Here is a 23,388-nt window from a genome sequence, read left to right on the forward strand (position 1 = left end):
CATGCTAATTAATATATTTCTTATAAAGAGCCATTATTGTTGGTTACTTTAAAAGCTAATTAATGTATTTGTTATAATTAAACACTCAATAATCCCTGAAAGTTTTGGTATTATCATTATAATTAATTGAAAATTAATTATTTTGTTTTTTTAGGAATGATATCTTATCAGTAGATTCTAGATATTAATTGCTAAATGACATTTATAGACATAAACCATTCACGCTATATTTTTTTATTGATTCATTAATATTTTTTGGCACTATTATTTGAACTGGAATTACAAGAGTATTATTTCAAAGATATTTACTAAGAATTTTTAAACTTTAATATAAATTTAAATTGACATATACTTCAATAATAAGAATAGATATCGATCTCCAGTAGAAGCCAAATACAACAATAAAAAGACTTTAAAATAGCAAAACTTTTTTTTTAATTATTTCTTAACATCATTTAAAAGAGTGTTTTCTAGAAAAATAATTTCAATTCATTTTTTTTCTAACTTTCAACCATAATCTTAAACAAAAACGAAGAACAAAGTTTAAACCAAGAAAGAAAAAAACTAGGAGTTGAATCAAATGCTCGCTGTATTATCCTAATTAAATAAATTTTAAAATATGAGAAAAAAAAGGAAAAATTTCTCACAATTATTGGGAAATATATATAATAATAAATTTGCAAGATAAGTATAAAGAGTATAATTTATGTACTTTGTCACATAATAAACAGCTATTTTCTCATTGTGTTCAATTAATTTCATTAATAACTTTCTTTATTGCTTAGGATATCAATCTAATTTTAGCCTTCCACAAATTCTTATATAAAAATAGTGTCATCATTTTCATATATGTCTATTTCACTATCTTCCTTCCAAAATTGGCCATAATGAGAATAGTTCAATGAGCATTAAATTCATCAAATATGTGTTTGGAGAAGAGATTATTCTGTATTCTTTTCATTTCCCATCAATTATATTAATTTTTTTGGTCAAGTAGATGGTTATACGTACCTCTTGCACACAGTTTTTTTTTTATAAACAAAAATTTTATTAATTAATTAAAAATTTAGAGGAAAAAAAAAATTAACCTAAACCTAACCAATAGCTTCTCCCTCACACCCAACCTAGATAATTACATGTTTAGTGAAAATTCTTCCCTCTTGTAGACATTAATTAATCCTCCATCTATGCCCATTGTATAATACATGCTGCCAAAGCTAAATATGGTAAACAAATTACCTATAAATTAATGGGCATCCTTCAAAACAAAAATATACATATCCTCTCTCTCTCTGTGTAGTCTGCACAGCAAACTTTTACGCACCATCACTGTGGCCCTAAAAGTCCTTATGCTTCTCCATGAATCGACTGTAGAATTTGTAACCATGTGTTTATGAGCTCACAAGCACTCATAGATCATATTGAATCTCACATGGCAGACTCAACAAGGCAACCAAGCCTCATACCCTACCAAAGAAACCCATTTACCAACCCCTCGTCCCAGAACTTTTTGCCACCAACCCTGCCATTTGCCCGCAAATAGATATAATTTGCCTTCTAATTTCCAAGAAAGAAACCCTATCTTCAGTGCAGCATCCCCACTGGTTTCTTCCTTTGCGGCCAACCTCACAGTTGCAAATTTCATTGCTAGGTGTAACGAACAACTACACAATTGGTTCACAACAAGTACCTTTTCCTTATCAACCGCATGAAGTGGCCAAAAGTTAATTGTGTAGTAGATTACTGTGAAGGGAGCTTGCATAAGTACCGTGCAGTGGAACACGGTGAGTGAAGTTCCACGAAGTTAAGATAGTAATCTTTTTTAGGCCACAACATTATTAAAATTTGTTGAGTGATTTGTATAAGAGAAAAATAATTAGTGCATATAATTTTTTTTTGAGTTTTTAATTTATATAAATATGATTTTCACGATATTATGCAATCCAACTGATGTGTGATTTCCGCAAGTGCACGGGCCACAGTAGTATAGTTTTAAAAATGATATCGATCCCACAGGGAATTGTGCTTAAATTGGAAATAAAAGTATAAGCTAATTAGAATGACAAAATTTAAAGATGTAAAATGAAATTTGGAATTAAAATTGGTATTTGAGGAATTTAAGCTAAATCGAACAATTAACTAAATTAATTAAACTAGATTACCAAAATTTAAATTGAAATTTCTATTTATGAAATTGAGAGGAATTAAATCTAAATTCAATAAAAATTAAAGTGATTCTAAAGATTGGATTTTTCATATTGTTTGCATGTGGTTTATCCCTAATTTAGCCAAACACATGAGAATTGCAATTTTGAGGGAAATCAATTCTTAAATTTTTGAAACCTTTTTCAAGCATTTCAAAGTTGGTTTTCATTAAATCAAACCCTGTTTTCACTGTATTTCAAACCTAACAAAAACCCAATTAAAGCTCTAATTGATTTTTGGAAAGTTCCCCTTAATCCTCTTAGCTTATCTCTAACACCAAGAAAATAAAGTTTATTGCAAGATTATCTATCCCTAATATTCACTTTTCAGTCCATCTATTAAGGATTAAAGCTTAACTTAATGAGGGCCCATTCATCAAGCAAGGCAATAAGCACACAAGCAATAAATCAAAATGTAACAAACCTCATTTAAATGGCTAAATCAGTTCAAAACCACAATACAAAGCAATATTTACAAACCCATCTCTAGAATCTCAAACAACTACTCACAATTCATAGTTTCAAGACAAACCCAAGTGCTTAAATGAAGAAATAATGGAAATCTAAGTTAAGGAATAGAAAAACTCAGAAAAATGCAGATGAAGCTGCTGCTGAAAAGTGCAGAACGAGCTCCTGCTGCTGCTGGAAAAATGAATCCCGTGCTCCCTCCTTCTCTCTTTCTAATCTTGCCAAAAATTGCCTCCCTTCCTCCTTATGGAAAGAAAATGATAAAGGAGGTTTTATATGGGTTAGGGGTCTGCCCTAGAATGGGTAAAAAGGGGGAAGGTTCCAAAGAAAGTGAGGTAAAAAGTCAGAGTAACGAAAATGCCACGTCAGCCATTTCCAGTAAAAACGACATAAGTTGAATCGGTTGTGTCGCGGGTTGTGTAGAGGGTTGTGTAGCTCTCGGCCTGAATATCTGACGATCGACACAACCTGCGACATAAGCTAGTTTGGTTGTGCTGCAGGTTGTGCAACAATCTGCCTGAATATCTGACGATTCGACACAACCTGTGACATAAGCTAAATCAGTTGTGCTGCAGGTTGTGTCGCTCTTGGCCATTTTTTTACTCAACTTCAAAAATTTTTGCAATTCGACTATAATCTCCTCCAAATGACTACTCTGATCAAAATACATCAAATTTCTCCAAATTTAACCTACAAAACAAAGAAATTCTAAAAATTAAACTAAGAAATGTGAAAATTGTAAAATTGACTAAATATATACTAATATCTATAATAATTGTAACACCCTAGGCAAATCCCACATCGACAAAACACGGGAGAGATGCTGGGTTCATAAGATGGAGGTTCCTAACCCCTAATGACGCGTTTTAAAACCGTGAGGGCTTCAGCCCAGAGCGGACAATATCACTAGTGGGCCGGACCGTTACATTTGTGGTATCAGAGCTACTCCGTGTGCAACCTTGAGCGATGGTGGGGCAAACCTCAGCGAGGACGCTGAGTCCCATAAGGGGGGTGGATTGTAACACCCTAGGCAAATCCCACATCGACAAAACACGGGAGAGATGCTGGGTTCATAAGATGGAGGTTCCTAACCCCTAATGACGCGTTTTAAAACCGTGAGGGCTTCAGCCCAGAGCGGACAATATCATTAGTGGGCCGGACCGTTACATTTGAACCACTAATGATATTGTCCGCTCTGGGCTGAAGCCCTCACGGTTTTAAAACGCGTCATTAGGGGTTAGGAACCTCCATCTTATGAACCCAGCATCTCTCCCGTGTTTTGTCGATGTGGGATTTGCCTAGGGTGTTACAATCCACCCCCCTTATGGGACTCAGCGTCCTCGCTGAGGTTTGCCCCACCATCGTTCAAGGTTGCACGCGGAGTGGCTCTGATACCACAAATGTAACGGTCCGGCCCACTAATGATATTGTCCGCTCTGGGCCGAAGCCCTCACGGTTTTAAAACGCGTCATTAGGGGTTAGGAACCTCCATCTTATGAACCCAGCATCTCTCCCGTGTTTTGTCGATATGGGATTTGCCTAGGGTGTTACAATGTAACAGCCTGATCCTTCTCCAGTTAGTATTGTCCGCTTTGGCCCATGGGCCTCACGGATTTGTCCATTGGGAGGTTTCATTCCCAAAAGCGCGCTGACCAGGTGAGGAAGACTCCCACATATATGGCCCAAATCTTTTCTTCCCATTTCCGATGTGGGACACGAAGTTTCCACCCCAGTGCGTAGCTGGTTGAACAAGCACGTCCCAACCCCATCCCTGGGTCGTGACAAGCCCACGGCTCACTGGTGCGTCCTCGCACCACACACCGTACTAGAGGAGTCCACTCGATACCAAATTGTAACACCGATCCTTCTCCGATTAGTATTGTCCGCTTTGGCCCATGGGCCTCACGGATTTGTCCCTTGGGAGGTTTCATTCCCAAAAGCGCTACGACTGGTGAGGAAGACTCCCACATATATGGCCCAAATCTTTTCTTCCCATTTCCGATGTGGGACACGAAGTTTCCACCCCAGTGCGTAGCTGGTTGAACAAGCACGTCCCAACCCCATCCCTGGGTCGTGACAATAATAGCTATGAACAATGGTAAATTATGTGCAAAAATTACACCTAAATGATGATCTAAAATACATGCATCAAATTCCCCCATACTCAAACTCTTGCTTGTCCCCAAGCAAAATTTCATTAAAACTCATTTGGAAGGGAATAGAATCAGTCTTTGAAAACACAAAATTCACTAATCCAAACTACCAACTTACCTCTAGCCACCAATATTCCAAATTCCCACCAGCAAAGCACAAAGAATGAAGCAAGCACTCTCAACAATTACAGAATAGCTAAGAATTAACCAATCAACCCAAGCAACAAATACCAACCAGCTACAAGAGTCAATTGTGCCAAAACAAACCTAAATGAAATAGATAGCCAATGTGTCTCAAATAGATGGTGAGTAATGTATGGAAGATTATATTGCCAAACCCATATGCAAGCATAAAAGATCTAACTCTACTAATATAACAAGCATTTTTCAAAGAATCATTAGGTCTTTTTAAGGGTTGTAATGGGGTCAAATAGGGTAAAATTGTGGTTAACGAAGAAAGGGAATAAGGAAAACAAAATATGAGAATAATATTAATCATGAAACTCAAAGTGCATCTTTTTTTTTTTTTTCAAAATTTTTTATGCACTTAATTGCTAAAATATTATTCTCATAAATAGGTGGTAGTGTATAGGTTTAATGGCTAGGTAAATGATTTGGGTTCCAAAGAAATTAGGGAATTAAGGTTCAAGGGAGTTTGCAAGGGTTGAAATGAAATCAAGGTAGGTTAAGGCTAAATGTGAGGTTTAAAATATGAAGGAATGCCTAAATCATATTCTTATCAAATGCAAGTTAAAAATTTCGCTTTGAAAGATCTAGGATGCTTTTTCTAGGAATGGTGAGACGACAAGGACCATTTTCTTCCTTAAAGGCTTATTCAGACACTCAAAACTCAAAGTAACTAATCAGAATCTGCATACCTAGATGAATGTATTAATTTTCAGCTATTAAGTAAGAGAAAGAATAATGCTTAAGACTTTGTACCCAGCTGGAACTTTCATTCCACTAACCATCTAAAGGCAAGTTGGATTGCTTGAATAAGTGGCTTATGGAATTCAAAGACTGGTTTAAAAAAAATTCAAAAATTTTAAATGAACAAATGAAATGCATGAGTGTAAATGTATAATCAACCTATATGTAACTAAGTATGCATAACTAAGTGTATGAAGCTATATGCAGTGTATATAAGTGAATATGTACAAGTATGAGTGTATAAATGAGTATGTCACTATATGCAAGTGAAAAAGAAAAATAATTTTTGCAAAAAATTTACCCTCTCCCCCATACTCAAAATGAACATTGTCCTCAATGTTAAAAGAGTGCAAGGAATGGGATAATTTGGTTATATGTGCATAAAGAATTATTACCCTGTTGCATAAGCGATGGCACAACTTGTGTTGAAAGTGACACAAGCTGAGATGAGAATTGTTACCTCATTGAAGTGCAGCCAATTTAATTAAGTAAAATTTGGACAGCTGCTGCACTCATTGCAAAAGAAACAGTGCAATGGAATCCATTAAATCAATTAAACTCAAAAAGTTGAAATAGGGAAGTTAAGCTCAAAAATATAACCATGAAGTGTAAATTCCGAAGGAGCATATCAAAGCAAGTGAGCAATGTACTAAAGATATAAAAGAAAAATGTATTTTATGAGGAACTAAAAAAAAACTGAATAAGTAAAAGGTTCAAGCAAAAGAAAAACAACACAAGCAAAATATTAACTAAACAAGTTCAAAATACTAATTAATTAAGCAACGAAATTAAAGACAGGAAATGTAAATGGAGAATAAAAGCTAGTCAGTCAGGTATGAGAACTCCTTTGCCCTTGCCATCTTGTGGAGGTGGTGGTGCTTTTGGTGGTTGCTGTGGAGAGATGATGCTCAAAATCAGTGCCTGGTTTGTTTCGATCTTCTCCAGCTTAGCTCGCATGACTTTCAACTCGTCTTGCATTTCAGCACTTCTATCCAAATATATGTCAGCTAAATCTCGTAATGTCTGAAAAGAGACATCCATCATTTGCCGAAAAGAATAGATCTCATCACTCAGATTCTCCATGAATGTCAGAAGAGTTGCTATGGATGGTCCAGAAGCTGTTGATGAAGCAGGTTGGGCAGCTGGTGGAGCCTGGCGTGAAGGGTGTGTAAAAGGCTGCTCAAATGGTCGCTCAGATGCTGAGGAGGAGCTAATTGCAGTGGGAGAACCAGGTGGTGGTTTTGTTAGTGCAGGAATCTCATACAGCTTGGTAACCTCATTTTTGATACAAAATTTTTGGTTGGCCAAATGAGGTCCATCCAAAAATAGCAAACCAGTTGGAAGAGCAGGAAACTTGTAAATTTGAGGATTAAAGCCAAAATAATGTGCAATAGGTGTGACCAAACCTCCAAACACAATGTTACCAGTACCCCTAGTAGTCTGGCGGATCACATGATGGCAAAAATAATAACCAGGGGAAGCCTTTTTGCCAGTTTTTGCACACCACAAAAAGAATAGATCATACTGTAACATTGTGCCAACACTAGTTCCTCTTCCTAAAATTGTATTTGCAATTAGTCGCTGAAGCAATCTCAATGCATGATTCTCAATCTTGGAGGCCTTACTGTGCCCCGGTTTGAAGGTACCTGCTGAAGGTGCAATTTGCTGCCAAAATTCATACCCATTATAGTCCCTTTGGCTAGCAGGTATTTTGAACAGAGCATCAGGTGGAAAGCCAAATATATGGTGAAAATTATCCATAGACAGCACCCTCTCTTGACCAAGACATCTAAAATTGATTGTCAAGTCATTATCCAATGCAATTTTATGCTCATTAGTGGACAGGGAGGCCATAAATTCCTGCACTAAAATGGGGTAGACCAGTTCCTATTTATGTGCAAATCGAACCCAACCTAAAGCATCTAACAGAGTCTGCATTTCATCATATATCTTCAAGGATTTAAGTGTAGACACATCCAAATACCAAGTTTGGACCATTTGTCGAGCTATGACTCTTGCCTTATTTCTTTTCATGTCGGCAGTAGGTAATACCCAGTGTGTAGCAGTAGGCAAAGAGGAGGGAATTGCAAAGTTACCTTTAGATGTACCAGGGCGCTTGACCGCCGACTTTGGGATGCCACGTCGGACAGCAGGTGCAGCAGGCATTGGAGGCGGGATTGGGGGTTGTTGTGTGGCCGGTTCGGGTCGCTTCCTCTTGACGCCGCCCGTTGATTTGTGTGGCTTAATGCATTTTGCCTTTCTCTTCTTGTATGTGGCGATCGGGGCATCACCAGAATGGGCCGGCGATGGGTCGGCATTCATGGGCGGGGTGGTTTGGGGCTGCGGCGGCTGTGAGGAGTGGGGAGGTGAGTTTTCGAAAGAGAGTGGGGAGTCGGGCATGGCGAAATGGAGGGGCATGATCGGAAAAGGAAGAGAATGCAGAGAAGTAATGGTGGTTTAGATGGGGGCTGTGACGGTGAAGATGAAGGTTACGGCGAAGAGGAGGGCTGTGTCGGGGCGATGTCGAGAGGAAGAAGGGGTTATGGGTTTACGGGTTGTGGGCTTGGGGTATGGGGTTAGTCAGTTGGGCTATGGGTTTAGGTTTGGTTTCGGGTTTGGGCTTGTGAGGTATGGTTTTTTTTTGGGTTTTGAATTTGGTTTATTATTATTATTATTATTATTATTATTATTATTATTATTATTATTATTATTATTATTATTATTATATATATAATGGGTTAGTGGGCTTTTGGGTTTGGGCTTGGGGTAGCTGCTGGCCCATTCTGGTGAAGGAAGTTTTTATCCTGCAAAACAAACAGGCGACACAAGTTAGAACATAAGCAAAACCGGTTATGTCGCAGGTTGTGCAACAATCTGCCCAAAAATGTGCCCAGCGAACACAAGCAACGACACAAGCAAACCCGGCTATGTCGCAGGTTGTGCAACAATCTGCCTAAAAATGTACCCAGCGAACACAAGCGACGACACAAGTAAACCCGGTTATGTCGCAGGTTGTGCAACAATCTGCCCAAAAATGTGCCCAGTGAACACAAGCGACAACACAAGCAAACCCGATTATGTCGCAGGTTGTGCAACCTGCTGCCCAAATTTGACCAGATTTCATAGCACCTAAAAAATTGAAACAAATTAGATTTCAAATGATTAAACCTTCATAACATGAATTCTAATTGTTCAATTTATCATGTTCATCAAATACTCATAAAAAATAGTTTTTCAAAACACCTATTCACACATCCAAATAGTTTTCCTTTTAAACCAAGATGTCAAAATTTGGAAAAACTTTCTCTTAAAATTAACCAAAAGGGCAATGAATCCAGCAATATGCACCAGCAAATACTCAACAATAGAAAGATGAAAATGGTAAGTGAACAAATTTAAAACTAAAATTTAAAGCTAAAATTTAAAGCTAAAACTAAAGCAAAATTTTTAATGCTCATTTGCTTGCAATGCATTGCATCCCATCTGCACAAGGAAATTAGAACAATGTTAAACTCTGAATAAGGAGTATAGAAAAACTTAAAAAAAATGAAAGAAATAAAGAATCACTGAAAAATTATGAGTTATGCACAAAAATGCTAAGTTTGGGTCTCTAGCTTGACCATACTCATTCAAGATGTTATGGAGAATGAGAAAGATAGCAAGTTGCTATCTTCTCAATTGGCTCACCAACTGAATAGTGCCTCAACCTTTGCCCATTTACCTTGAAATTACCCGATTTTTCACCAAAGATTTCCATAGCACCATGAGGAAAGACTTTTACAATTTTAAATGGACCGGACCACCTTGATTTTAATTTTCCTGGAAAAAATTTCAACCTTGAATTGAATAAGAGAACCAAATCTCCTTCTTTAAAGTCCTTTTTCTTGATATGCTTACCATGCCATTTTTTAGTTCTTTCTTTATAGATCCTAGCATTTTCATAAGCATCAAGTCTTAATTCTTCTAATTCATCAAGTTGCAAAAGTCTTTTGTGTCCAGCAGCTTGTAAATCAAAATTGATTGCTCTAATGGCCCAATAAGCTTTATGTTCTAACTCTACGGGCAAATGGCATGATTTCCCAAAAACTAACCTATAAGGTGTAGTTCCTATGGGGGTTTTACTTTGTTAGGTGTGGGATTACTTATCTTGGATGGATATATTTTGTTTCATTTATGACTTTTTCATATAGATTTAATGTATATTAATAATGAAGTTTTTATACTTTAACATTTAAATCTATCTATCACAAAACATTAATATTTCTTTAAAGTAATTTCGTGATTCAACTAAATAAAATTAATTACTTAAAAAAAAGAATTAACTACTTAAAAAAATAAATGTCTAGCTTACTGATTCATAACATAATTTTTTTTTTTGTTTTTAATGTTAGAGAAGGGAATTATGAGAGCTATATTTGAAAATTGAAAAGAAAAAAGTCAAGATTTGGCTAGGAACATCTCAAAGTGATCGTGGTCAATGGACCACTAATCATTGGAATTGTGAAAAAAAAAATAAATAAATAAAAATGAGGAGTGAGAAGAAGTGCAAATATGGGTAATTATTTTCTATCAATGGAATATGATAGTATGACCTAAGAAAGCAACAAATGATGATTCACTGAGTCCTGAAGCTATAACGGTGACTAAAATTATTGAGGCATCCTATTAAAGAATATTGAGGCATCCTATTAATGAATACAGAAAACTAAAAATTTTTAAATCTTTAAAATTGAAAACAATTATATTCAACACTCAAAATTTGTAATGTAATTGTAAATTTTTATAGTATTAAAATTATTTTGTTTATTTTTTTATCCATAAAAAAAAGCATTCATTATAATTTTTTATAATTTTTATTAACAAAATTTAAATTTTACTAAATTAATTTTAAGTTTAGATATAATTACTTTCATCCTTAAAATTTTTTCATTTCTAACTAAAATTAAAACTTTTAATATTAATAATTATTAAAAGTTAAAATTTTTTCTTTCTAATAAGCTTTTTATTTTTTAATATTCTAGGGTTGATGATTTTGGATTGACATGTTTTACTTTGTTGGGTGTGGAATTGCTCATCTTAGATGGATGGATTTTTTTTATTTATATTTTTTTTTTGGGTTTTATGTATATTAAATAATAAATTAAATTTATATACATTTACATTTAAAATATGTTTATCTCAAAACATTAGTCTGCTTTAAAATTATTTAGTGATCCAACTAAAAAAGAAAGAATTAACTACATAAAAGATATAGCTGTCTAATAGAGTTATGCATAATATAGTTTTTTTTTCTTTTAATATTAGAGAAGGTAATTTATAAGAGTTATATTTGAAAATTGAAAAAGCAAAAAAAAAAATAAAGATTTCGCTAGGAATATCTCAATGTGGTCTCAATCATAGTATGATTATCAATAATGTGTAAAGAGTTTCCCATTTAAAAAACATCAAATGCAAAAGGGTGTATAAGAATCAAGCCCAAATAACAAATAGGTTAATCCTAACTTTTTAATCAAAGCCCATATGAGCCCAATCTCATTTTAAATTGTAATAAATAATATGATATTGGATCTAGGTTTAATTTTCACTTTTGAGTGTAAACTAGATGTCAATTAACTAATTAATTAGTTCTAATATTTTAGTGATGGTTGAATTAAACTCATATAAGCTCAATCTTGATACTTTATAGACTCTTTTAGAAGCTATTATGGAGAGTTCGAACTCAAATAAGGATGGATTTATTAATCGTTAGATTAAATTTTCACATATAGATTCGTGTGTTTTATATGTACATTTTAATTAGTTTCACATATCTCAATACAATTATCTAGTTTAACGGTTGTTAAATTCATTCTCATATAAGTTTGAGTTTTATTAAATACACCCTAATAATAATGATTAATAATATTGTATGAAATTCGGGTATGCATGGTTTGATTGATATTTACAATTAAGAAAAATATATTTTTGCATATATTAATTAAATTTAATACATTTTTATTATAAAATTTTTGAAATAATTAATATTTTTCAAATTATTTTTAAATTATTTTAATAATATTTATAATAATATTTTTTTTTACTAAATTAACCTCAATCCAAACTGGGAAAAAAAAAATCTCAACCCAAACGAGCCATAGAAATCTGAGGCGCTGTACTTCACTAATTCTTCACTCTCTTCATTTTATGATAAATAAAATAAAATGATAGTCCCTTTTAATTGCAAACATTTGCCTTGACTATCTCCACCAGTATCTCGCATTTCTCAGTGGAGCTCTCAACGGTAACGTTAAACATTTTGAGGTTATTTTGGTTATTTCATACAGATAAAACCTCTGAACGTAGATCTGATCAGCCTGTCGATTTGTATAATTTTAATTATTAAAATGAAGGATACGAAATTAAATTGTGTGGACTTTAATTTTAAATTGTGTGGACTTTAATTTTAATTTTTATATGATTTGATTTGAGATCATTTAACTGTTAATTTTTTAAAAAAATTTTAAAAATTTGAACCAATCAAAACAATTCCAATCCAATTTAATAACAACAAAAAAACAATTTGTTTTTAATTAAAATTCATAAAACTCTAATTCAATTACAATTCAAGTTAAATCGAGCCGATATATGGCTTATTTGGCATTGTTGTTGAAATTACTGTTGAAAAAATTATTTTTTTAAATATATTAGTTAGAGTATTAAAAAATAATTAAAAATTAAATTTGATCAGTTTTAATAATAAAAACACTAAAATAACAAAACAGCTTTTTTCAAATTACTTTTATCAACAACATCTAAAATAGTACTTTTGTTCAGAAAAGCAGTTTCTTCATTTACCGTTCTCACACGCAGTTTTAAATTCCCTAAAGTACCCTTGTTATTTTCTTTATTTACCTTCTGCTTGGATAATTCAACCATAACGTCGCTCTACGCCACTGGCAAAGAAACACAAACAAAATTTTCACTTCCCAGTTGGTATCCAAAGTCTCTGTCTCTCTCTACAACCACTTTCTCTGAACCTTTTGGTCTTTTGGCTTCTCTGCAACTTTACTTTGTTGAGCTTTCATTTACGGAGAGCCAAAATTGCCTTCATTTGTCCAATTCAGAGTCTTTTTTTATAGATCTTTAGAAAACTCTTTTTTTTTTTTCCCGTTTCTGTTTCCTTTTTGGGTTCCCATTTGATGAGTGATTGATCTCGTTTTAGAGGAAACTAAAGATCGTTTTGTTTTTTTGGCAACAATGAAGTCTTCAAGTCGGCTTGACTCGGCTGTTTTTCAACTCACTCCAACTCGGACAAGGTATCGTTTCTCTCTTTTGATTAACTTGCTGACATGTGCAGCTGATTATGCACATAAAGCCACTATTGTTTAGTTTCCTTTTAGTAAATTTGTTGCCTTTTTTTATATAAAAAAATGACTCACTTATTGTTTGGGTCCTAAAGGAGCAATCTTTTTGTTCTGATTAATTAGTGATTTCTATTATTAGAACCTTCTTGTTTTTTAAACGATCTGAATTTGTGGTCAGCAGGTACCTTTTTTTTTTTTTGAATTGGATATTGTTACGTTCTACTTGTTTTTTCATTTCGTTTCTGTGTTATGTTTGTATATCTTGTTATTAACAACATTGTTTTGATGAATTTGAATTTGATTCACACTTGAAAATTGTAGTGTCACCAAGGTAAAGTTTTAGTAGTTTACTTCTAATATATTTTTAAAATTTTTTATTTTTAATTTTCTTGTTGATTTGTGAGTGGAATTTGCATTTGTAGAGTTTAATGCATTGGTAGTGAGGTTATTGATTAAAATATTAGAATCTACCAAGATAATACATTTTTGGGTTTGCGAATTTTTTTTTTTTTTTGGTCAGGTGTGATTTGGTTCTCTCCGCAAATGGAAAGACGGACAAAATAGTTTCCGGTTTGGTTAATCCATTTCTTGCCCAATTGAAGATTGCGCGAGATCAAATGGCCAAGGGGGGTTACTCAATTATTCTTGAGCCAGAGCTTGGAACTGATGCAACATGGTTCACAAGAGGAACAGTTGAAAGGTTGGCCTTGCTATTTACTGCTCCTCTCACATTCTGTCTTTTGTTTGTTGTTGTTGGTGGTGTCCATCAGCATTATGTTTTTCTTGGTTTTGATTTAGCCAATATGGGAATCCATTGACCCATGTTAAAACTCCCTACATTTTTCATATTCCCATTCTAGGTTTATGAAGATTCTGTGGACTAGCTAATAAAATTCTTTATTGTGGATTCACAATTTGAAAAAGGGCAACAGCACTTGAACTTCAACATACTGGTTGCAATGATAGTTTATTAGGAGGATAGAGTTTTTAATTTGCTCAGTTTAACAGTTTTTATGTCATGACTTTTGAGTTTGGCCTTCATATTCACCTTCTTAAGCATAATTAATGAACACAGTTATGTAATATTCCAACCCTAATGATGCAATGATGCAGACTAATATGCTTTGGACTTACAGGTTTGTTCGTTTTGTGAGAACTCCAGAGGTCTTGGAACGCGTGTATGCCTTGGAATCTGAGATCTTGCAGATTGAAGAGGCAATTGCGATTCAAAGTAACAATGAAATAAGGTTGGCCATGGTATGATAAATCCTTGAGAAACTTATGATCTGTAAATCGGATCCTATATTTTGATTTCAGTCATTTTTTATTGCACAGGTCAAAGATCATCAAACAAAATCTGTGGAACACATTGAAGGTACTGTTGAAGAAGACATCTTCCATACCGTTTTTAGTTTTATGAACTTCATGTTAACTTTAATCTATTTGGAATGGTTATACATTTTATGCTTGCTTTTCACCCTCAATTACTGTCAATTGATTTTTCTTCTTTTTCTTCCTTCTCTTTCTAGTGGGAGGAGGATATGTGTTATCTGGTTTTATACATACTTTTTTAGATTTTCCGTCATGTGTTATAGTTGTATTAGCAAAGTTTTTTAATTTGAGGTGTTATATTTTATCAAGCTTTTATTATAAGAACTAGATTCTGAAGAATATAAATCTCCAGATTTGGTCATGTTTCTATTGGTTTTGGAATAACACTCAATGGTTTTTGACAGGTAGCAGGCCTCTGCTGGATTCTAATGAGGAGAAAGCCATTGTCCTTTACAAGGTGGGTGCACACCTAATAATTCTCATACAATGGTTTTTGACAGTGAGAGAATTGTTAAAACACCTTCAGTGAGAGCATATACCAAGGCCAGTGTCAAATCTCCAACGATTCCATCTTAATTTTTAAATTCAAACTCAATCATAATTAATCCAACCACAATGCCTATGACATTTTCCTAACGGTTTTCTAATGGGTACAAATTTGTATCCATTAAAATTTATTTGATGCACTTTACTAACATGGTAAATTTTAATTTATAATTCATTAAATGATTTTTCTAATAATCAATACAAATATATAATCATTAAGATTTATTTAATACACCACACTAGCACATATAATTACTATTTTATTGATAATTGAACCCACTAGTAAGGGAAAAGTACACTTACCATTAAAATTGTTGCTCCCGATGCTAGCAAGGTATTAAATAAATCTTAATAGGTGTAAAGGGCAAAAAAAAAAAAAACGTAATGGGTGCATATTTGCACCAGTTAGAAAAATTATTCATTAAATGTAATTTGCTGTGTTGATTAAATATTATAGCCCTAAGTATCATGTTTTCAGACATATTAGAAAATTTCCCCTTTCATTGCCTTTCAAATTTCATGGGTAAAATTTTCCATAGTAATCGAATTTTATATTAATTAATCTTCATAGTGCTTACAAAATTTATTAATTATAATTCGGTCACTAAACATTTTTAGTAATAAAATAAAAATTATGAAATAAAAAATAAAAAATAAAGAGATGCAACAAAGTAAAATAATTACAACACTATTATTGCAATAGTGAACTTTTACTTTATTGCAAACTAAAATTGTTTCAAAATAATAATAATAATAATAATAGTTGAGAAGTAATTGAAAATAAAATAAAAATTAAAATAAAAAATAATTTAAATATATATAATTAAAAAAGAATGGAAAAAAGGTAATAAATTATCTTAAAAAAAGAAAGTTTGTAAAAAAAATAAAAAGAATAGGGGGTCCATGTCACTGTTACTGAACAGTGACTTGGGATTTCCTTTTTGCACATATAATATATATAAAAATTCCTTTCTTTAATATTAAAAAAAAAATATGTTATGAATTAAATTAAGTTAGACAATTATTTATTTATTAAGTAATAATTTTTGTTAAAGAAAAGTAATTAATTTTATTTTGTTGAATAACTAAATTACTTTAAAGCAATATTTATATTTTGCAACAGATACATTTAAATGTTAAATTATATAAGTTTTATTGTTTAGTATATATAAAATCTATAGGAAATAGCCATAAATGAAAAAAAAAAAAGAAAATATTCATCTAAGATGAATAATTCCACACCCCAACAAAGTAGGACATGTCAATCCAAAATCATCAACACCGGAATATTTTTTTTTTTAAATGAAACTAGATTAACAAATAGGCATGTTTAGTGCACAAAGGATCTCATACTGAAAAGAAAAAATTAATTAAATTTCAGTAAAGTTATTGACTGTAACTCCCTCACTAAAGGTAGTCCATAAATTTTACTGTTCTGACGACTAATGTCTGTTCGGACAGTTAAAATGTCTGGAACTACACCTAGACCATAGTGAGAAGGCATAAATTGAAGAAATAAATGTTAAGAAAATATAAAAAAAAATGTAGAGAAAAAAATAAATTAAAGTTTAGAGAATTTATAAATTGATACAAAAATAATAAAAATAACCCAATATGCACTACTAAGGGCATTTTGGTCATTTCACCCCCAAAGATGAATTTTGACCTAAATGTCAAAATAAAAAAAAATTTAGAGAATAAAATAATTAGCATTAATTAAAATTTATGAAATAGATTAGGAAAATGAGAAGAGAAAAGAAAAGAAAAGAAAAGAAAAAGCTTAGGAAAATTTAAAAAAAAAATTATAAATAGGCACTAAAGGACAAACTCCCACCCACTTCCATCTTCTTCCTTCAATTCTTCTCTCTCTCTCTTTCCCTCATTTCCTCCATTATTGTCAAGCTTCCAAGGTTGATTTCCCAAGCTTCTACACACTAAAACCCATAGCCCACTTCACAAAAAATACTCCCCACACCCTAAGGAAGCTATAGACACCCATTGGAAGTAAGAAATTTGAAATTAGGGAAGCTCAAGTAAGGTTAGTGCACTAATCCCTCTTCTTCTCTTTATTAAACATGAAAAGCATGTTTAGCCAAGCATAAATATCATTAAAACAAAAAGAAAATCTAGAGGAAAGAACCCTTGAATTTTTGGCAGCCATGGAACTTGAAGTTTATTGCTTTTAAGTAATGAAAAATGGTTCCATGAGAATGTGTGATGAGTTGAAATGTTTGGGTGTTTGATTGTGTAGTGTTTGTGAAAATTTAAAACTTTGAAAACTAGGGTTTGTGTAAATGCTTGAGGACTTGGTGTAAATTTTGAAATTAACCTATTGAGTTGAAATTGTTGCTTATAGAAGTGTATTGCATGCAAATTGAAGTAAGGAAGTTGAAGGAATTGAGATATTAGGAGTGTTCAATTTTCTACAGGTTTGGACTCAATGAGTCCAATGGGTTTATTGACCCATAACTAAAAATGTGTGACTCAAATTGGTATGAGGCCTATTGGAGGTGAAAATAGACTCAAAATAGCCCATTTTTCATGTAGACACCATGCCTAAATTTTGCTAAAATCATGACCAATTCTCTGCCCAAACCTGGATGACCAAACAATGAAACCCAGAAAATGACCAAATGAACAGTACGTGTTCATTTGGTCATAACTCTCTCTATACTGGTCCAAATGACCTAAAATTTCATCAATGGAAAGCTTAGACATAGGGCTACACTTTTCATGCAGACCACTTGACCCAGTTTTGCCTTTAACCAATTCAAATTGTTAGCACAAGTTGGGTCACTAAAACTGTCAACCCAGAAAATGACCAAATGAACAGTACGTGTTCATTTGGTCATAACTCTCTCTATACTGGTCCAAATGACCTAAAATTTCATCAATGGAAAGATTAGACATAGGGCTACACTTTTTATGAAGACCACTTGACCCAATTTGGCCTTTAACCGATTCAAATTGTTAGCATAAATTGGGTTACTAAAACTGCCAACCTTGAAAATGACATGTTCATTTGGTCATAACTCTCTCTATACTGGTCCAAATGACCTAAAATTTCATCAATGAAAAGCTTAGACATAGGGCTACACTTTTCATGAAGATCACTTGACCCAGTTTTGCTTTTAACCAAATCAAATTATTAGCAAAATTTGAGTCACTAAAACTGCCAACCCAGAAAATGACCAAATGAACAGTACGTGTTCATTTGGTCATAACTCTCTCTATACTGGTCCAAATGACCTAGACATAGGGCTATATTTTTCATGAAGACCACTTGACCCAGTTTTACTTTTAACTAAATCAAATTGTTAGTACAAGTTGAGTCACTAAAACTGCCAACCCAGAAATTATCCAAAATATTGTTCCCTTAGTTTGCTTGACCAGTTTTGGCAAAAATGCCATAACTTGGTCTCCAAAGCTGCAAATTGAGTGAAACTAGTGCCAAAAGTTTTATAAGACATAGCACAACAATTTTTATGTTTTGACCAAGCTCTAGAAACCATTGCATCCTAGGGAAAATATTAGTCAAAGTTAGGAATTGAAATCTGGAAAATGTTAAGTTGAACCCAGAATGCCATTTGATACCCGTGTGTTCATTTGGCCATAACTCCCACTAGGAAATTTCATTTGAGATGTGCCAATATGATATGGAAATATGATACTTCATTTTTAGATCTCATAAATAATTGAAAATGATATGATACACGAGAATATGATATGAAAATGTGTAAAATGAATATAGACCTGTTAACAGGTGATTAGTGGAACCCGGCAGATGCTAATAAAACAGGAGAGGCTCTGTCCGGGTCCCCACAGAAATAAGATATATATAAAAAAAAAAATTCCACAAATAGAATACATGTTTCAAATGACATCAAAAGTTTACAATAGATATGATAAAACAAGATAGGGTGCTCCGGCACCGAATGTGGCACTTCTTGCTTGGCTATACAGCAGACGGGTAAGGGGCGTCATATTGACAATGCTTCTTTGCACCTATTGATTACCACAACAACCAAATTAATTATGTTTCCTTGTTTTTTAATCCATTTTCTTTTTTAATGAGTAATTTCTTTTCATTTCTCTCCACTTAATCAAAATTTAATTTTCTCTTTAGGCCCATATGTGCTCGAAATCCTAGACATATAGCTGATTTGATTGCTTACACCAATATTTAGAATGCGCCGTATGCATATATGTTCTTTTGCGGTGGTTAACTTAGCTACTTACTGGATATATTTTAAAATTGTACAATGCATATTTTCCTTTCATATTAAAGTGACAACACAACAAACTCTAAATAAGATATTATATGATCACACCATACATATGTGGTCAGATTGGATAATTAGCAATTTTAGTAATTTTGCTGATTAATGAAATCATATACGTGCCAATAAGGTGTTAGTTGGATGGTTAACACTGAGACTTGGAGATGGTAAAATTTTAGCTAGGTTTGATTTTGAGGGACATCAAATCCCGTTACTTGTCTTTTGGGATTTTTCAAGTTATTTCTGGAGATTAGGAGTGATTAGTTTGATGGATAGAGGATACACTTTAAAAGAAAAAAGAAAAATTCTTGCAAAGAAGAACAATATTCTCTACTAATCTTCCACCTCATAGAACACCTCAACAATTTTAGTCATCGTTATAGCATCAGAGCCGAGTGGATCATTATTTGTTGCTTCCTAAGCCAATTTTCATTAGAAGATCAAGCTAAAAATTGTTAACATGGATCACATCATTAGTATACACACCAAACCAATATAAGAATCTTATTTTATTTTTACTATATTGTAAAAATTAGCTATAAATTGAATGTGTCAGTTTTTTATTGAGTTTCTCATCGAAACAAGTAAAAATATAAAATTAATTTTAATTTGAATGAATATCTTATCAGATTTTTATAGAAAGTTATTGTCGAAATTAGGTAAAAATGATTTATTAGTGACTAAATTACACCAATCATCTTATATTATCGGTGACCAAATCTTGAATAATTAGAGAATCATAAAAGCAGATTAGATAGAAATTAACACTGGGAAATGGAAAAGAAAAAGGTACACGGATTAATTCATTACCAGCATGAATGAAAAAGACACATTTATTCAAACCAGACCACCTGCTATAGCAGAGACTTGACCCTAATAAAAAGACAATAAGTATTAGTACCTTGCATGACTCTGACTCTTAACAACAACACCAATTGATTCGTCTATGGTATGTATGCAAGGTTAATTAAACTAATAAGCTCAACTTCACTTCAATGGATGCTGTTGCTACTGCAGCTGCTACAGATGTCATCAATATCAGCTTCAAAAGAGTCCTCATGTGCACTTACGCTATCATTTTCTTCTCCATCACTTTGTGTTAAATCAATCACTTTTGAGGCACCTGCCGAACTATCCTTGTCCTCTCCATCACTTTGTGTTAAATCAATCACTATAGGAGGAGCTTGAATCTGCTGCTGCTCAGGCAAAGTTTGTAAAGCACTCTTTATAAGCGAGACTTGAGGTGGTGGCACTTCTGCTACTGTTGATTGGGGAGGAGGTGCACACAGACAGGTGGCCTCGCCGTTTGGTGGCAGGACACTTGGAAAAATACTTTTTGTCGGATGATCAAAAGACCCCCTTTTGTTGTTTTCTACTTCGATGCCAAATATGACAGGGTTACATTTGTCACACAGAATTTGGGTAGATTCTACGGAGTTTCCACGGCTTGAGTTCTGACTAGAGCCAGACATGATGATGGAGAAAAAATGAAAAGTTTGCAAACAAAAATTGGACTTGCAAAAAGAAAAAATAATTTCTAAATGGCTTATGAAGGATGAGGGATCAAGGAGAGTCCGTTTTATAGGGATTTTCTTTGTCATCCATAGATCATGAGACCCTTAAAAGGCATATTACCATTTGTGGTTGCATAGCATAGTGTTTGGTTTTCTTATGGCCCAAGGATTATATGCCACTTCACGATTGTATAATCTCGATCGTCCAAGTGTGAATTTCATATAACTTTTACTTTTATCAACGGATAAAAAATTATATACACGTATTATCTTACGTAAGCAAAACGTTGTATTTATTTTCAAAAATCTATGTGAGATATATTTTCAATTAAAAGAAAGTATTTTGCATATTCAAGATAATGGTAAAAAAATGAATGTTTTAGATAATGTAATGAGATCCTTTTCCATATAAAACTTAATCTAATTAAAATAAATTAATACAATAAGTTTTACCAATTTTTTATTTTTATAATTGGCCTAATTATAAAATAAGCTAAACTTTGCGTATTTTGGTGATAAATCTAAAACTTTCTTTTTTTGACACAATAGGCTTATATTACAAAATTTTATAACAATTTCATCTAAATTTTAAAATTAATTTACAAGAAGTATATATCTGTTTTACGTGACATGCTAGCTGACTTAATTTATTTTAAAAAATCTTAGAGAGATATATTTTCAATTAAAAGAAAGTATTTTACACAGTCAATATAATGGTAAAAAATAAATGTTTTAAATAATGCAATGATGATATTGCTTTCCATATAAAACTTAAGCTAATTCAAAAAAAATTAATATACTAAGATTTACCAATTTTTTATTTTTATAATTGACCTAATTATAAAAAATAAGGTAAACTTTGTGTATTTTAGCGATCAAATCTAAAATTTTCTTTTTGGACACAATAGGCTTAGATTTCAAATTTTATAACAATTTCATATAAATTTTGAAGTTAATTTATGGGAAGTATATAGCATGCTAGCTGACTTACTTTAGTATAAGTTTATTGGACTATATCAAATCAATTGAAATTAAAACAAAAATTATAATTTTTTCTTAATAAAATTGTAATTATATAAGAAAAAAAAATCTAACTTTGAAGATTATTGTGAGAGTTCTCTTGAGATTAATTGTGTTTATGAATAGTATAACTTTGAACTTGTAATGGATAATTTATTTTTATTGATAGTGAAAGATGACATTTCTATGGATGTAGCCCTCTATGGGATGAGTGAATTACGCAAGTAAATATTGGCATTTTATCTATTTGGTTTTTTTTTTATAGTTTACACGCTTTTACAATGTACGACACGAAATAATACCCGAACCCATTTAATTATATATATATATATACATAAATTATATATTTTTTAATAATTTTATAGAGTATTTAAATTTTACTTAAATTATGATATATAAAAGTTTATAAATATTGTTATAATATATATTATTTTTAATTATTTATTTATATAAATGAAATCAGATAATGGACATTCAATATATAAATTCCAAATCCAACATAGGTATTATTTTTTAATTCGAATTTCTTCCAAAATTAATTATATACAATTTGAATTTGTCCTAAGAGGATTTGGTAAAATACATAATCCGATTCCATCTTTTAGCTAGGAAGTTTGTTTAGTTCACATTTTCTGAAAAGCTAATTTTTGCACAGACTAGTTATTTGGCTATGTGAATCAATTTTCATTAGGTATTTCATTATTTAGATTACTCTCTTGAGAACCTTTACGCTTTCTTGAAGCATAACTTTTGTAGAATCTCTTATCCATGCTTTAGTCATATATGGTATTTTTTTTTTTTCTCTTTTCCTTATTTACTCTACCGAAAGAGTAGAAAAATCTATTTAACACATACATTGTAATGGACCTTGTCCTTAATTGAATTAATTTTCAAGATACATGCTAATTAATATATTTCTTATAAAGAGCCATTATTGTTGGTTACTTTAAAAGCTAATTAATGTATTTGTTATAATTAAACACCCAATAATCCCTGAAAGTTTTGGTATTATCATTATAATTAATTGAAAATTAATTATTTTGTTTTTTTAGGAATGATATCTTATCAGTAGATTCTAGATATTAATTGCTAAATGACATTTATAGACATAAACCATTCACGCTATATTTTTTTATTGATTCATTAATATTTTTTGGCACTATTATTTGAACTGGTATTACAAGAGTATTATTTCAAAGATATTTACTAAGAAATTTTAAACTTTAATATAAATTTAAATTGGCATATACTTCAATAATAAGAATAGATATCGATCTCCAGTAGAAGCCAAATACAACAATAAAAAGACTTTAAAATAGCAAAACTATTTTTTTTAATTATTTCTTAACATCATTTAAAAGAGTGTTTTCTAAAAAAATAATTTCAATTCATTTTTTTTTAACTTTCAACCATAATCTTAAACAAAAACGAAGAACAAAGTTTAAACCAAGAAAGAAAAAAACTAGGAGTTGAATCAAATGCTGGCTGTATTATCCTAATTAAATAAATTTTAAAATATGAGAAAAAAAAGGAAAAATTTCTCACAATTATTGGGAAATATATATAATAATAAATTTGCAAGATAAGTATAAAGAGTA

The 23,388-nt window shown here is 32.1% G+C and overlaps 1 protein-coding gene across 1 annotated transcript in view; it reads left to right on the forward strand.

Annotated features, from left to right (window-relative positions):
* Positions 1-12,736: 12,736 nt before the first annotated feature.
* LOC110643441 (COP1-interacting protein 7) overlaps positions 12,737-23,388 on the forward strand; it is a 28,461-nt gene continuing 17,809 nt past the window's right edge. The window contains exons 1-5 of the mRNA XM_058145190.1: positions 12,737-13,050; positions 13,619-13,798; positions 14,235-14,355; positions 14,434-14,473; positions 14,835-14,887. Of these exons, the coding sequence (XP_058001173.1) occupies positions 12,992-13,050; positions 13,619-13,798; positions 14,235-14,355; positions 14,434-14,473; positions 14,835-14,887 (453 nt within the window). The 5' untranslated portion in view covers positions 12,737-12,991. The remainder of the gene's footprint in view (positions 13,051-13,618; positions 13,799-14,234; positions 14,356-14,433; positions 14,474-14,834; positions 14,888-23,388) is intronic.

This window comes from Hevea brasiliensis, chromosome 4 (assembly GCF_030052815.1).
Source record: "Hevea brasiliensis isolate MT/VB/25A 57/8 chromosome 4, ASM3005281v1, whole genome shotgun sequence".
In the NCBI taxonomy this organism is placed as follows: domain Eukaryota; kingdom Viridiplantae; phylum Streptophyta; class Magnoliopsida; order Malpighiales; family Euphorbiaceae; genus Hevea; species Hevea brasiliensis.